Source organism: Ammospiza nelsoni, chromosome 6, assembly GCF_027579445.1.
Source record: "Ammospiza nelsoni isolate bAmmNel1 chromosome 6, bAmmNel1.pri, whole genome shotgun sequence".
NCBI lineage: Eukaryota > Metazoa > Chordata > Aves > Passeriformes > Passerellidae > Ammospiza > Ammospiza nelsoni.
This window is the reverse complement of record NC_080638.1, coordinates 42943562-42957858: the sequence shown is the minus strand read 5'-3', so window position 1 is coordinate 42957858 and position 14297 is coordinate 42943562. Positions and strand designations below refer to the sequence as shown.

General features: G+C 40.1%; 1 protein-coding gene across 1 annotated transcript in view; it reads left to right on the top strand.

The window, feature by feature from the left end:
• SPTLC2 (serine palmitoyltransferase long chain base subunit 2) overlaps positions 1 to 14297 on the top strand; it is a 78029-nt gene that overhangs the window by 50585 nt on the left and 13147 nt on the right. Inside the window, exon 10 of the mRNA XM_059473440.1 lies at positions 14056 to 14191. Coding sequence (XP_059329423.1) covers positions 14056 to 14191 — 136 coding nt within the window. The remainder of the gene's footprint in view (positions 1 to 14055; positions 14192 to 14297) is intronic.

The window sequence follows — 14297 nt, the reverse complement described above, 5'->3', positions numbered from 1 at the left end:
TGTGATGCTTCACAGGTTATTTATGTTTGTTTGCTTATGGCCTGTTCCAGCCTATGGTCAGAGAAGCTGACTTGTCCTCTGATGAGATTCCTTCTGATGGTCTTTGACAAGCCAATACAACATGTCAGTTAGCCCATTCTACTAGACTTGGCCAGGTGAGGATAATTCTAGCATCTCATTTCTTGGACAGACCCTAGATATATATTGTACTCTTAGATCTGCTTGAGCAGAATCACATCAGGAGATCATCAAAGCATTTGGAACCTCTCTCTGGAGTTGAATGATGCCCATGTGTAGAAAGAACGCTGTCACACTTAGAAAGGATGTGCTAATTGGTAAGCAGTCAAGAGCCTGCATTCTTACCATGCCAAGTAGGCTGTTTTGTGCCATGTATGAGCTGTTACATGTCCCTTGCTCAGCAGTTTTGGAGTAGCTGTTTGATTACTGTCTTTCAAATATACCAATTTTTTAGATAGGTTTCTTGTATCTGCCTTGACCACTTAGGTCTTTGAGATGCCATTTGCTCTATTTAGTCACCCTGTAGTTCTTAAGTACCAAAGCAGTCCAATACAGGTGTTTCCTTCTGTAAAAAACTTCTCTAAGGCAAATGCCAATTTTCATTCCTACTAAATTTACCTCATGAGCGTCACAGTCAGTTTCTCTTTCTTCTCTGAGGATTACTGTTTTGGTGATCTTGCTGCAAAAGAATGACTGACGGCTTTTAAGTTTTTTTTTTTTTTTTTTAGTTTTTCTTCCTAATAATTGATTTTCATCCAAATTTTCTTGCATTTTTGATTTATTTAAGCTTTGTACTTCAGGACTGAAACGTCCAATTATAGAGAACAATCGAGTCTTGTTAAAGGCATTGGTTTATCACTGACTGCAGTCACTCCATAAACTATTAGGATTGGTTGCAGAAGTCTTCTCTAGTGGTGGAAGCATGCTCCGCTAAAATATTCTAACATAGCCCATTAGAACTTAAAAATGTCTTTCAGACACCTGCAGGTCCATCAATCTTACATTTCAGTCGTGGCTTCATCAGAATTCCTGCCACTGGGACAGTAGGTGACAGTGATGCTACATTTGATAAAGTAGCCCTCTATTAATATGTGTTTTAAAGACTTGGACCCATTGTTGGCTTGATTACTAATGACGTATGTGCACCTAGACGATTTTCTTTCTACTTTAATGACTACGGATTAATAATTTCTAAGTTTCAGCTATCAGTATTTCCAATGGAATTTGCTCATTTTATGTATTTACAGCTATTACTGAATCTTTGGTGTGTGTTTGTTATAGGAACCAAGGTTGGCCAGATTTGAGGCAGGAGGAACTGTTTACCCGTTTGTGGGTTTTTTTCTGTAGGATAAGTAGAATGCTACTGGTTTAATCTCTTTCTCTTTAAAGCTTTAATTTTCAGGATCTTATAAAAAGTATTTTTGTTGTAGAAAAGCTGACTCCTGCAGTTTGATAAACATTGGCTCAGTTTAAATCAATTGGTTTTAATACTGCCTTTACTAATTCCTTAATGTTTATTCATGCTGGTCTCCTTAGCACATGTATCCTATTTCAAAGTCTTTCTGCTCACTTCATGAAGCCTGATGTTTGAGGCAAATTATGACTAATCAAATAATGATAATACTGTCATGGCTGTGCACAGAGGATCGGCCATTTTAGCTGATTTTATTACAATGTCATTTTGTAACATCTTGGTGTCCCCATACTGCAGAAACCCTTTGACATGAGCTAAGACTGTTGTTCTCACTGCTGTATGCATATTGTCACTGCTCCAGAGAAGTTTAAATGATACAGAGAGCAGGGCAGTATGAAGAAATCAGGCTTGCAGATACTCCTTCATTGGCTACAGCAAGGTTGGGCAATGCTGCTACTGTGATATTTGAAGTGCATATGCGGCCATATCCTTCAAATTCTTTTGTGGTCACCAACAGAGATATTCTATTAATAGAATAATAAACTGTGCAACATGTGATTTTAAACAATTAGTAGGATCCTCTGGCAAAGTGCCTCTATTGTGGTCTTTCTGCAGTTAAAGAGAGCTTTTGTGAAAGATGGGGACAAACATTTTGGTAGGACCTGTTGCAGTAGGACAAGAGCTGGTTTTAAACTAAAAGAAGGTAAATTCAGACTAGATACAAGACAGAAATTTTTTTTGTAAGGGTGGTACACCAGGTGCCCCAGAGAAGTGGTGGATGCCCATCCCTGGAATCATTCCAGGCCAGGCTGCATGGGGATCTGAGCAACCTGGTCTAGTGTTAGGTGTCCCTGCTTATGGCAATGGTGTTGGAACTAGATGATCTTTAATATCCCTTTCAACCCAAACTGTTCTGTGAAACAGTTCTAGCAAATTGTATCTTACCAGTCACATCAAGCAACGTGATCTCTTCTTGATGAGAGCTGCATCTTTTTATGATGAAGTTCATGGAGTGACCCGGCTGCCTTGCAGTTCTCTAAATGCAGCTGGTAGTTGCAAACAAAATCAGAAAGTGCAAATATAAAAATACTCCTCTGGGCTCTAGAATATGCCAAAGGCTTCAATCTCACCAGTATATATAAACTCAGTGAATGCACAGTACATGCACCCAGCTGTTTTTTGGCATGCCTTTAGACTCCACTGGAACTATTTAGTTTGATAGCAAATGCACTGACGGATACTTAATATTAACATAAATTTTGTTTCTCTGAGACATTTTAATGCCAAAAATATCAGCCGTAATTTTTCTTTCCTCCTTTTTCCGTTTCTGATTCTCTTTGGCTTTACTGTTGCCAATTTTTAAAATCAGATTTAGCTGTTTTCCTCTCTCCTTTAAAGCGCTGAGCATTTTTACCATCTCCTCTACAGTGGCTCCATACTGAGTAGCCACATAATCCAGGCAAGTCCCCTGCATACAGTGTTGTTAAAAGCCAGAGTTAACTCAGAATGGTCATGAGCCTAGCCCTTCACTGCTTCTCCTAAAACAAATTGTTGCTTATGCTGCTGCCATATGGCCAATGAACATGAGCTGGCAGCCCTCCTTTGATTTCCTCGTCCACGCTTTCAAGTGCACTGACTCTCAAACCAGTCTTCTCCCCCCATGTTATTTGTATCTTCTCTCCTGAGTGGTGAACTCAGGAAGCATGCAAGTATGTCAGAAGAATAAATAACTTGACTCAGCTGTCCTGCGAGCGTCTCCTGTGTGAATGAAGGCCGGCCTTCCCTGCTGCAGTGCTGCCCTTTGCTGTGAGCAGGGACCGTGGCCGGCACTCCCGGGTGCAGCGCTGGCCTCTAGTGGAAGGTGCCCGCTCCTTCTGGTGTCCTCAGCCTTGAGACATACGGCCAAAGGCCCTTCCCATTCCCAAATTTGCTCTGAACTTGGATTCCCCATCAGCCCTGTGAAAAAACCCAGTGAGTTGATTCTGTCTTCAGCCTGGTTTGCTGAATACTGCAGTTTGAGCTATTAAACATTAATATAACAGCACTGAGTTAAGGAATTATTCTAATTCCTTTCTTTAGGTTTCCCATTGTGCTTGGAGGTTCTCTTGGCATTTGCTGATGTGAGCTGATTCTTCCTAATATAAAACTGGGCTAATACAGGATTCTGGCCCATACATTTTAATATCTCTCTGTGCAATCTCAGGTTACATTGTATAATTGTATATAATACTTTTCTGAAGATCTATAATGAAAATCTGCAGACAGCATTTGAAGGGGAGGATGTAAAATTCTTACTGCAAATATTGGCAGTGATGCAGTGTTCACATGAGCAAACTTGGAGGAAGCAGACTAAAACATGGGGAGTTACCTTGTTGCTGGAACTTAAAATAGGAAACAATGAAATAAGAAAAGTATTCTGAAAGATAAGAAATGTGTAGGTAATGTATAATAAAATTTTACTTATTATCTTTTATAGAGTGATCTCTCAGAAGAAACCAGCAAAACTTTGCTTTATATCTCCATCTTGTTTATGAGCTGTTGTAAATTACTTTCTTCAGGCTGGCAGAATAGGCTGCTCTCCCTTACTGTGTGGATGAGTGATGCCTTTGGGTGGGTTGTGCAGGTGAATCACTGTTGATCCCTCTTTCTGCCTTGGGGTGTGAGTTGATGTCATGAATCTGCTTTCTGACAGATGATGTTACAGGTGTCTTAAATCAGCTCAAAATCAGCACATGCTTGGTCCTTAAACATCCATTACAGCATTTTTAACAACATTGTGCTCTTCCTGTCTCTTAGTGCAGCTTTTCCTTAAAAGGTAAAAGTTTTGGCATTTAATCACTGTTGAAGTGGAATTTTGTTTAGTGTTCTTTCTTGGTTTAAAATCTCACTCCACTTTCTCTGGTTTTAAGTTACTCACTGTAGCCTCTAATAGGTACTACTTTGTTTCTAATCTGACCCTTGCTTCCAGTCAGATATTCATAAGTTGTGCTTGTCCTTTCTGCTAGTTGGCAAATCCAAAACCATTTTGCCTTTTTTTTTTTTTTTTTCATCATGCATATATTATTAGAAGTCATGCTTGACTTGTGCTTTTCAGGAGAAGCCTTCAAAAGGAGAGTTTGCTATATCTTCTATGAAAAACATGTTCATGGCAGTAAAAGGGTAGTAGTGCTATTATGTCTTCTCGAAAAAAAAGACGGCTGTTGTGTTGGGGTTTTTTTAATGTTGAGGTATTTACAAGTATAATGTCCAGAAAACAGCTTGTCTTATTATGTTAACATTGCAAAAGATCTTCATAAGCCCTTGGGAGGCAACTTAGCTTCTGAAAGCTTAGTGGAGAATCTGTTAGATCAGCAGAAGAATATTGAATTCCTGGTTGAGATTTGAAAAATGCTTGTTTCCAAAGCAGAATATGCTGAATTGTGTCTTTCATTGAAACAGCCAACCAAAAGATGGAAATGCAGGAATAATAAACAGAATGAAAGTATAAGCCTTTGCAAAAACAAGGGGCTTTTAATGTGGAAAAATTTACAAGCTTGATTGTATAATAGCATCGCTCTGACTTGAAGAAACAAACTTTTAGAGAATGATATATGTAACTGAGTTTTCCTTTCCAGTTTACTTTGATTTAAGCACTTCCCAATGTCTGAAAATACAGACTTTTTGAAAAAGAAATTTTATCTTACTTTCTTTTGTTTGGCCCATAGATAGCATGGTATATGCAGAAAAAGCACTATCCATGTTAATGAAATTGTGCTTTATCTTCTCTGTCATTGATGCTGGTGCTCTCAGGAAAGCAACCACAGAGTATTGCAGCCTGGTCCATACTCTTGCTGTGTAGGTTGTATTGTAGCCATGGTCTGTTTGGGGAAACAACACACAGTGGCATCACATTGTTCTCTGTGCCATTGAAGTGCATTGGGATTTCCTTCTCTTTGTTTTGTTTCTTTGTTTTCTGTGATGAGGGATTTTTAATTGTATACATGTCTGCTAAAAATTGTAGTAAGCTTACATGGTCCAGGATTTCTGTAAAATCGGGTTATAGGTTGGTCATTTAGTTTGGGAACAATGGTAGATGCTACAGAACCTACCCTTTACACAAACTTTTTTTATTCCACAAAACAGTCAGTAAACATTAATGCTTAGGTTATAAAATGCCTTTTAGCATTATTTCCTGAAAAAGTAGGTTGAGATCTGCTGCTTTGATCTCCTTTCACACCATATGCATGCTACTTTCCATCAGGGCTGACCTGCTGGGCAGCAGCTCTGTGGAAGAGGACCTGGGGGTGCTGGTGGACAAGTTGTCCCTGAGCCAGCAGTGTGCCCTTCCTTGTGGCCAGGAAGGCAGTGGTGTCCTGGGTGCATCAGGAAGAGCATTGCCAGCAGGTCAGGGCAGGTGATCCTGCCCCTCTGCTCAGCCCTGGTGAGGCCACAGCTGGAGTGCTGTGTCCAGCTCTGGCTCCTCAGGCCAAGAGACTTGGAGCTGCTGACACAGGTCCAGTGGAGAGCAACAAAGATGATTAGGGGGCTGGGGCACTTCCCTCACGAGGAAAGACTCAAGGAGCTGGGCCTGTTCAGCCTTGAGAAGAGACAACTGAGAGGGGACCTTGTCAATGTACACAGATATCTGAAGGGAGGGTGCCAAGAAGAAGGATCCAGGCTTCTCTTCGTGGAGCCAGGGAACAAGGAAAGGTGCAATGGGCGGAAACTGATGCACAGGAAGTTCCACCTGAATATGAGGAGAAATTCTTTATTGTGCAGATGACTGAGCACTGTAACAGATTGCCCAAGAGGTTGTGGTGTCTCCCTCGCTGGAGATACTACAGAAATGTCTGAATACAATCCTGTGCCAAGTGCTCTGGGCTGACCCTGTTTGAGCAGGGAGGTTTGACAGAATGACCCACCTTGGTCCCTTCCTTACCCATTCTGTGTATACATGCACTCAGAGCTGCCATAATCCTCATAAGCATTTAGTTGGCCAAATACCTTCTTTTAGTTAGCTTGATTTTTATTTCTAGTTCTAAGAAAGACCAAAACTTGTTTAGTTCTGGGAAAGCATTTGTACAAAGAAGGGAAAAGTTTTATTATATTCCCTGGATTGTGGCTAGCAGGAGAGGTGAAGACAAGAAACGTGTGAGATAAGCAGTCCTATAAAATTCATAGCCCTCCTAGCAAAGTGCATCAGCTACTGATGTTAGCAGAGGTCATGCTAACATCAGTAAAGTGGTATTTGGCAGGGTAAACTGATTGCTGGATACATCCCTTCCTTGACTTAAATAAGCTCTACTAAGGTAAATGATTATGCCACAAATTAAGGATGGCACATCTATCAGTAGTTAATATAATGCTTCTAACCTCCAACACCTGGCAAGAATTCCTAAGATGGAACCAGCTTGAAAAACAATTTGAAGTGAGTTACAATAGAGACTGAAAGCAACTTTTCCACAAAGAATTAATAGAGTATTTTCATCTTAAAGGTGACTTATGGGTCTGATATCAACTTGCTGTAATTTTCTTTGAGTGATTTAAAACATCTTTAATATGCTCCTGACAATCTTGTTAACAAAATCTACTTCTTTTTAGACACATACTGAGTTTTACCAGAGGCCATGTGCTACTGTCAGACTACATCTTGACAGTTCTTACAGAATTCTCAGAAATCTCTGCTAATAAATATTTTAATTTCCTTGGTCACATAATGGAAACTGAACCTTGAAGGTGTTTGATTGCATTACAGCATGAGCTGTTATTGGGGGACTGAGTAACTGGGCCAGTAAATATGTATCACGAGTGGAATGATTCTGCATGTACTGAATTCCAATCTATTTGTATCCAGGGTCTTTTTTTTATTCTACATTTTTCATTTCATCATTAAAAACAAATATGTTAGTTTTCAATCAGTACGTAAGGCAAAGGCATGAAATTGCCTAGTTTAGCCTCTCTTTCCATGTTGACAACAAAGTAAATGGGTTAAATTAAGGCTGCAGTAATAAAACTCTAATATTAGTGTTGAGCATCTACAAGATTGGTTAATGAAAGAATATAGAGGAACTTCATCATAGCTGCCTAATGTGAACTGGTATTTGTTTACCAACAAGAGCTTCTGCATACAACTTACAGTTTCACTGATGAGGAGTCATTTTTCAAGATGTGTCCCAGAATTTTGCCTTGAAGTCTTTGTAAGAACTAATTAAAATGTAAAGCTTCATTTATATTGCAGTATCTTTGTTTTAGGTCCAGGAGGCAGTGATCCCTAGTGTGACAGGCAGATAAAATCCTGCCTGTGTGGTTTTGCCTGTCTGAAGTTGGTTTGCCCCTCTGAGTTCAGTGTCAGAGGGCAGTCTCTCTGTGTATAATACAACATGCTTTTTATTTCTCAAGAAGCCATGCTGATGAAGTGTTGCACTGTTTAAAAGAGATTTGTGATTGCTCTCCAACTACTGCATAGAGATCAAGGCAGGGGGAGGGAAACAAGTACATCCTGGTTGAACTGAATTTTCTTTTCTGTCCAATACCATCTATGATAGTTTATTTATCAACCTTAATAGATGACAGAAATGTTATAAATATTAGATTTTTGTGAGAGAGTAACTTCCACAAATTCTTGGGGTTCTTTGTAGAGATGATTTTTTTTTAACATGGAATTGAGAAGTTACATGGACATTAGCTCAACTGTCTTCTTTTTTTTCCAAAGGCTAATGTGATCCTGGCCTTGCAAAAATTTTTAATTGCTGAACAATTGTTGTTTATTTATTAATAAACATAATCTTGCAAATATGGGTTGTATGAGAATCCTTAAGTATCTGGACTATTAGTTTAAGCATGAGCTTTTATGAGAGAATAAGGTTAAATGCAGGTGACTTTCTCTGTTGATATGTGTCATTGGTAAAGCCATTGCCAAAGGAGTTTAGATGTACTGTGGTGGGATGTGCAGTTCCCTTTTTATCCTGCTGATAATTATAGTCAATATCAACTCAGTTTCTACTTCAAGAAGAAATGTGCTTAAATATCTCTTATGTGCTAACAGAATCACACACTGGATAAGGTTGGAAGGGTCCACCATGGGTCATTCAGTCCAACCATCCTGCTCAAGCAGGGTTACCCTTCACTTTGCACAGGATTGTATCCAGACATTTCCTTAATATCTGGCTTCCTCAGTTTAGGAAGGATATTGAGATGCTCGAATGCATCCAGAGGAGGGCAGCAAGGCTGGTGAAGGGTCTGGAGCATAAGCCCTGTGAGGAGCAGCTGAGGGAGCTGGCTTTGTTTAGCCTGGAAAAAAGGAGGCTCAGGCAAGACCTTGTCATTCTCTACAAGTACCTGAAGGGTGGTTGTAGGCAGGGGAGGTTGGTCTCTTCTCCCAGGCAAGCACTGACAGAGCAAAAGGACACAGTCTTGAGCTGCGCCAGAGGAAGTTCAGGATAGACATCAGAAAAAAATCTTCACTGGGAGAGTGATTAGGCACTGGAATCATCTGCCCAGGGAGATGGTGGAGTCACCATCACTGGATGTGTTCAAAATAAGACTGGACATGGCACTCAGTGCCATGGTTTAGTTGATGGGGAGGTGTTAGGTCGTAAGTTGGACTTGATAATCTCAAAGGTCTTTTCCAACCTAGTTCCTTCTGTGATACCAGTGAGGGAGAATCCACAACCTCTCTGGCAATCCATTACAGTGTTCAGACATCTTCACAATAAGGAATTTCTTCTCATGGGGTTATTCTTCCTCAGATGCAGGACTCTATGTTTGCCTTTCAGACAGTTCTTCTCTGGCCATCTCTCCAACATCTTGAGGTCCTTCTGAAAGGCTCCACAGCCCTCTGTGGTATTGGCCACTCTTTCATGTCATCAGTGAACTTGCTGATGAGGTATCTTATGTCTTCCATCCAAGTCACCGATGAACAAGTTAAACAATATTGTGCCCAGTACAGTCCTTGGGGGATACCACTAGTGACAGGTATCCAACCAGACCTTCTGCCACCAATTACAACCCTCTGGGGTCTGCTGTTCAGCCAGTACTCAGTCCACCTCACTGTCCATTCCACTCATGCATTCCACACTTCCTGAATTTGCCTGTGAGAGATGGTGTCAAAAGTCTTGCTGAAGTCTAGGTAGACAATATCCTTTCTCTCCCCACATGCATCGAGGCAGTTGATTCATCACAGAAGTCAATCGAGTTCGTCAAAAGTGATTTACCTTTAGTGAATCCATACTGACTATTCCTGATCACCTTCTGGTCATCCATGTGGATGGAGATGGTCTCCAGAATGAGGTGCTCCCTCACTTTTCCTGGGATGGAGGTGAGGCTGACTAGCTGGTAGTTTCCTGGGCTCTCCTTCTTGCCTTTTTGAAGACCAGGGGAACATTTGCTTTCTTCCAGTCTTCAGGTACCTCTCCTGATCACCAGGACCTTTCAAAGATAATCATGAGCTGCCTTGCTGTGGTGTCCACCAGCTCTCTCCACAGTTGTGGATGCATCCTGTCAGGACCTATGGACTTGTGGATGTCAGGTCTCCTTAGGTTTTTTCTAACCCAATCCCCCTTCACCAGGGGAGAGTCACCTTTACAATACTCCTTTACCCTTCCTGGTCTTCAGCCCAGAGTCAGAGATTCCTGAGGTACGGTCTTGTCAGTGAAGACCGACGGAAAAAAGGCATTCAGTAACTTTGTCTTCTCTGCTTCCTGTTTTCACTACAACTTCTGCCTTTCTGAGCATTATGACCTCTAAAGCAGACACCTTCACAAGTGATGAATTATTCACAGAACCACTGTATATCCTGAGCTGGAAGGGACCCACAAGGATTGTGAAGTCCAACTCTTACATGAATGGCCCATACAGATATTGGATGGTCCCCCAACCATGGTGTTACTGGCGCCATGCTCTAATCATCTGAGCTAATTTCAGGGTCATTGTTTTAGCCTGTGGGAACCTGTTCTGGCAAAGACACTAATTTACTTCCAGTGATTGCAAGGAATATGCATCTCATGTGCTTTCATTGTGGAGTACTTTCTCTAGGGTGTTGGAATTTATTTTTTTCTTAAGGTGCATGCTAGCTGCATTTTTTCAAGAATACTTCTTACATTGTTTATGACAGGAGAGTGTTTCTTTCCCTTTAGATGGTATGTGACCTTTACTTCTGATACAATGACAGCATGTTCTTTAGGAGATACATGTGCACTTGGGACTAAATGATGACCAGGCTACTACAAGCAAGGAAGTGTTTTACTAAATTGTAAGAGCAATCTGGATATGACTCTGGTAAATTTGCAAAAGAATATAGAAGTACAGGAAAGTTATTTGTTATCCTCTAATTTCAATGTTGTTCTGTCAGAAGCTAGTTTAAGCCATTTACAGGACCCAGGAGGGACGTGACATAAGTTGATCTGATAAACAGTTCTAATTTTTTTAACCTTTTGAAGAACTCAGTTCCAGTAATCATCCCTTTTTTCCCCCTTTCCTTCCTTTGCTGAAGGTCATCACATTCCAGTTTCCTAGATGAAAGGACGTTACCAAAATCATTGCACAACTTCTATGCAAGAACAGTTGGCAGGGTGGAGTCTGATCTGGCCTTTTTTTACGTGGTCTTAAAAATGCAGCTACATACTGCCAAAAAATCCAGTTACTGGAGAGTTTATGCAGTCCTGACAGTTTTTCTAGGCCTACAGTTGTGGAAAAAGCTCTAACCTTCAGGAGATGCTTGGGCTGGGAAGGAATTTAGAGGTCCTGTTTGAGTGTTTAAGCACTGTTTGGGTTGTGAGTGGGATTAGCAATGATACCTACTCACTGCTCTTTCCAGCACTGCTTGGTTTGTCTTTGTCTTTCCACCAGAAAACTTGGGGGAGCTGTACTAGCAGTTAACAGCCTGCTACACCTGGGGTGCCAATGGGGCTGAACCCGCAAATGTTGGCAGATCCAAACCCTGGATACATGCTTGTTGCATAATACAACTAACCCTATTCAATTAGCATGTGGAATCACTCTTCCAAGTGTAGGATTTTTATAGTGGAGTAGGAGACTACAAGTTGAAGTACAGAGAAGAGTACTTGCACAGAATGCAGGGAGAAAGGCAAGCAGAGGACAAAGAACCTGTGCTCAATTTTTGTTTGATTCCTGGTTCTTTGCTTCACCACAACTACAATTCTCTTCAGATGGTAATGACATGTGATGGGTACTGAGCCATTGGGTAGAGATGCCACTGAATATATTTTCAAGTTCTTGGTAATATTACTGTAGCCACAAGTTTTTAAATTAGTAACAATTTCATTAAATTACTCCATGGCTCTAGGGTGAAGTAAAAGCTGATAGACTTTTGAGACCCACAAACCTAAAGAAAGCGACATCTTCCAGACCTGTCAGTTGCTTTTAAGAGGTGATTACATCTCTGTAAAGAACTGAAAGACTCATTCTTGAGACTTGTTTACATCGCAAAGCAGTCTTCAATCTATAAGGACAAATCTAGAATCATAACCTGGTTTTGTTGGTAGGAGTTTAGGGAAGACTGTGAAGCAGTTGCCAACTACAAATTAAGATTGCTCTTTAATCTTTAGTCTGGAAGGCTTCCAACAACATGGAAAAGGGTGTGAATGTGTAGAGGGGAAAACCATACAGGTGATGAAATTCCTTCAGCTTCAACACTGTAAACTCCATGTTTTATGGGAACACAGAGGAGATGTATATATGGCAAAAGCTGCATTCCTTGTCCCGGGAGAGGGGCTGATCAGAGCACATGTGTATGTTACCTTACTACTCATGAAATCTGATTTGTATTTTGATGCAATTGTACATCACTGACCTGACATATCAGAAATTGTTGCATTACTATGTAGGAGATGTGCAGATGCAGCTTTCTCAGAAGATGCCAAAATAGCTTTTTTTCTGCATGTAGTTTGCTGTGGACACTTGTGTATTTATTGATTGCCTCAATATTAGAAATGCAAGTAGTGGCTTTAGGCCCACTATTTTTAGTATCTTGCAGTTAGCTTGGTTCTTTTAATTTTATTGAGTTTGTTTCTTCTTCTAAACTTCATTTTGCAGTCTGGGTTATTTAAAATGATCAAATAATTGGTCTGAAAACATAAGAGAAAGCTGGGTCTGCAGCAGAGGATCTGATGTGAATAAATTAAAAATGTAGTTTTATAAGTTCAAGAAACCTTTGTGTTTTACTGAAGTCTTACTGCTTTTTGTGGAAGAGGAACTAAGCTTCTGGAGAAACTCTGGGAGAGAAAATATTAAGAAATAATACTGTTAATGGAGAAGAAGAGATGTCTGAAGTGGCAGTCAGTGCTATTAAAAATACCAGCTTCTACCTACTAATGATAGGCCAAGTTTTGCAAACTTAACAGGTTTCACCTTTTTTCCTTATGCTATGCCTTTAATGGGGTTTTGCTTTTGATTGCATGGTTGTGGGTGGAATGTCTGATACTCTTGGCAACATATACTATATAGGTTCTTAAAATTACATTTGTTCTGGCCTGGAGCAGAGCTGTGTGGGTGTTGGATGTTTCTTTGAGACCTGGCATTCTTGTTAGTTAATCACCTTATGTTATCTACAACTTGAAAGGAAGACGATGAATGTTTAGCAGCCTCCTTCACTGTGTGGCACAGATCTGCATGCTGTACATTTAATGGTTCAGTTTATCAATCACCTGTCTGGGCAAGGCAATGTTTGGGTAAACAATTATCCAGAAATATACTTTGTGGACCAGAGACAAGTAAAGTGTTACTATTATAGTCTCATCAAAGGAATAGTGCTTAATCTCATAAGCACATTAGAGAATTAGTTGATCAGAAATGTATTATGATCTGCTTAAGTGAGATGATGTGAACCTTTTTCTGGGCAACAGAGGAACATAGCACAGTGTGCTAGGCTGGAATGTAATTAACTGATAAATAGGTTGTTCTGTACATGTATCTGAACATTTGAAATATTTAAATTGTACTAGCTGTCTAATGTCTACTAATTTTGACAAATATCAAAGAATCCCTACAGAAATGGCTGAATAGATAATAAATTGGCTGCTGCCACTTAACTGAAGTGAGCTGGATTATCAGAAGTAATCGGTTTAATTTAAACCCAGCTCATTTTAACTGAAAAAGGTTAGGGAGCAGCCACGTGATAGTTCAGCAAAGAGATCTAAAGAGGAAAGTAGTAATTTACAATAATGCAGGCAAGCAGGATAAAGCATGGTGAACAACACCAGCTGATTCAATAGATTTTCCATTAATTACTCATAGTATAAGCAAACTCTTCAAGATGCACTTACTAGTGAATTCTGAGAAAACTTTGAATCTTGTTTAAAAGCAGGTAACTGCCCTTTTTTTGCCAGGTACCTCTTGACTGAAAGAAAGTCTGATATGAAAAAACTAGGCAGCGCTTGGACTTGATAGTTGTGCCTTCCTGGTCCATTCAGACTTGTCAGAAAATGCATGATTAATCTTGGTTACATGAAAGAGGAGAAAGTACAAATCCCAATTTGCATTTATTTTTAACACTTCTATAAGCACAAGCAGGAAGTGTCTTGTACTTATGGAAGTAATGTCTTGTACTTTAGTTTGAGGTCTTGTGTTGCAGTCATGGATGTGACTTTTGGCAACTGAGTTCAGTCTGACCTTCAATTCTTTTCTAGGGAGAGCACGTGTGCAGCAGCTAGCAGAGAACACGAGATATTTCAGGAGACGACTGAAAGAGATGGGCTTTATCATCTATGGAAATGAAGATTCCCCTGTTGTGCCTCTGATGCTGTACATGCCAGCAAAAATTGGGTACGTTTGACTGCATAACTTCTTACCCATCTTCTTTAAAGCTAGGTTGGTATAAGAATATGTATGAAGAGTTTTCTAAATATAAGAAAAAAATTGTTTGATTTTT